We start from the raw sequence: 2,500 nt of genomic DNA, 5'->3' as shown, positions 1-2,500 counted from the left end.
GTTAATAAAAAGGGGGGCACAAGCTTTTAGATTCAGTTTGTCGGCGTGACAAAAATAAACGTTAAAGCAAATAATGAGTAACCAAAGAATGTAAAACAATGATAACACCAATGAGGTCATTGAGAATTGCTGGAATGTTCCAGAATTAGCTAATAACAGACCCTCGATACGCGAAAGCCGTGCTCGACCAACGTTACTTACATTCGTTCGATCAATCCTGTTTCATCGAGTGCCCCGGGTATGTCACGCTTGTTGCCTAGAACTAGCACCGGTATGCCGGCCAGCTGCGGCTTATCAAGCAGCGAATGCAGCTCATTCCTTGACGCTTCCATCTTATCCAAATCCGCTGCATCAACCATGTAGCTGCAAGAGAGAGATGAACCGTTGTTGTGTCCCATTAATCATTCTGCAACATGATACTCCCTCTGATAACGCAGCCACGGCCACTTACACGATTGCATTCACTCCGCGGCAGTACCGTTCCCACATGGAACGGAATCGGGGCTGACCACCGATGTCCCAGACCTTAATGGTGACGTTACCCTTGGTCACTTTGCGCATGTTGAATCCGACCGTCGGTATCATATCCTCGCAGAACTGTCCTGACTGTGTGGATGAAAGGGAAAGCAGAGCATTAAGTTAACAATGATGGCGTTACTCTGGCTGCTGTGTGATAAGATTTCGCCATCAGCAGGTAAGGGTAGAAGGGGAAGATGGAAAGATATCAAGTTATCGCAGGGTTCATTGCACGCATGTTATCTGTAATGAAAAAATGTTGTTTGTTGAGGCGGCTGAAGTGCCGGTAGTGCCAAGTGACCCAAGGGAAGGGGCCTACTTTGTGTCACTTTCGCGTACTCGATATGCCGACCTACTTGACTTCGAACGGATTGCTTTGATCGAAAGGGGCACACCGCTGTGAACGGAGGCAAGATACATCGGATACACCGTGAGCATTGGGATGGAAAACGGCGAAATCGATAACGCAATGTGACGTTCACGAGGAAGACGGCAAGGAGGGACTGGTGTTTGTCGTTCAGCTTTTCAGGCGAACGCAACAGTTTCTATCGCACAGGTCATCGCAGCGCGATTGGCCGATCATCGTAGCGAAGTGGCGGAAGAGGATTGCGGCGCAAGAAGACACATAATGACTCATCAGAGTAAGCGCTTGGGCGACAACGTCGCAGACGCTTGATAACGCGAACGCGCCGAAGGCCGCCGTTGATTAGAACCAACAAAGTGCAGCAGTGTCCATCGATGGCCGTCGACACTTACGGCGATTACGTTGACAAAGGTCGTCTTGCCGGAGTACTGGAGTCCGACCAGCGTCAGCTCCATCTCTTCCTTCCAGAAGAGACTCTTGAACCAATCCAGGATGCGATTGATGAGGGCCAACATGATGAACGACTACTGTAGGAGGGGGGTGGTTCGATCACTGACGACTGCGGAATGCACAAATCAACGCCCCACTCACACCACACACCGTGCTCGGACCAAACTACGGAACCAAATCTGGTTTCCCTGCCTCACCACCTCCGGTCAGCCACACAAAGCCAAAAGATAACCCGAAACGGGAATTTCGCACCACGAACAGACACGGAGAGACACGGGACACGCACACACTACGGGGCAGTTACGACGGCGTTGCGCGTCATCAAAACATACGGTAGCGAAAAGGGTGGAATTTGGCGAGAAAATTGTGTCCCCGAGGGTGGCCGGGGGAGCGAGATACGCGGAGGAAAACTTGGCTGGGCCCGTCCGAAAATTGCTGGTAGCCAACAAAACGATTTTTTTGCCGTTTGGTGGGGCTTGCTTTTGCACTCTCATTCGCTGCCAAAACCAAAGCAGGGTTGTAGCCTTTCTTCCAGGGCTGTATCCCTTGGCCGATGCCGACTTTAGCTCAAACTGAGCTATTTGCCGCGCGCGACAATCGGAGCTCTTCTAGAGGTCAATTAATGAAAAAAATATTAAACAAAAAGTGGATTAAAACAAGTAAATCGATAGTCATTCCTTCAAGTGGCCCCGCTTTCTTTGAAAAGATATTTTTGATTTTGATAAACGATTACGCGGACGTTGGTTCCCTGGGATTTGTGGCAGCTGTCAAAAGTGTTTTCCTTCGTGTCTTCTTCTTCTTTTTTCGAAGAAGAAAGAAAAAAACCTACAACGATTTCTCCCGACCGAGAACAAAAAGGAATTATCACGGATTTTGTCGGTGGAAAGTGTTGTGTCCTGCGCCGAACCATCAACCCTGTCGATCCGGTTAACGACCTGCCGCCCCATGGTGTACGGATCACCGAATGGAACGCCCGAACGGTGGTGGTGACGGGTTTATCGTTCCAGCCGCGACCAAATCCGTTTAGTGAAAGCGCACCGCAACACCCGCATCATTATCACCATCACCATCGCCAGCCACACGATGGAGGCAGAAAACTCCAACAAGTATCAGAAACTTGCCACGGAATACTCCAAAGTAAGTCTGGGGTCAGTTATCTGGAACGGAAGT

At 49.8% G+C, this 2,500-nt stretch overlaps 2 protein-coding genes across 2 annotated transcripts in view; one reads left to right on the top strand and one right to left on the bottom strand.

The window, feature by feature from the left end:
• Window positions 1-1,824, bottom strand: part of LOC125948634 (ADP-ribosylation factor-like protein 8) — a 3,469-nt gene extending 1,645 nt beyond the window's left edge. The window contains exons 1-3 of the mRNA XM_049674897.1: window positions 1,273-1,824; window positions 452-606; window positions 202-363 (exon numbers count right to left, since the gene is read on the bottom strand). Coding sequence (XP_049530854.1) covers window positions 202-363; window positions 452-606; window positions 1,273-1,395 — 440 coding nt within the window. The 5' untranslated portion in view covers window positions 1,396-1,824. The remainder of the gene's footprint in view (window positions 1-201; window positions 364-451; window positions 607-1,272) is intronic.
• Window positions 1,825-2,122: 298 nt separating this feature from the next.
• Window positions 2,123-2,500, top strand: part of LOC125948595 (protein phosphatase 1 regulatory subunit 21) — a 2,175-nt gene continuing 1,797 nt past the window's right edge. Inside the window, exon 1 of the mRNA XM_049674820.1 lies at window positions 2,123-2,467. Within this exon, the coding sequence (XP_049530777.1) occupies window positions 2,414-2,467 (54 nt within the window). The 5' untranslated portion in view covers window positions 2,123-2,413. The remainder of the gene's footprint in view (window positions 2,468-2,500) is intronic.

Source organism: Anopheles darlingi, chromosome 2, assembly GCF_943734745.1.
Source record: "Anopheles darlingi chromosome 2, idAnoDarlMG_H_01, whole genome shotgun sequence".
NCBI lineage: Eukaryota > Metazoa > Arthropoda > Insecta > Diptera > Culicidae > Anopheles > Anopheles darlingi.
This window is presented reverse-complemented; position numbering and strand designations above follow the sequence as displayed.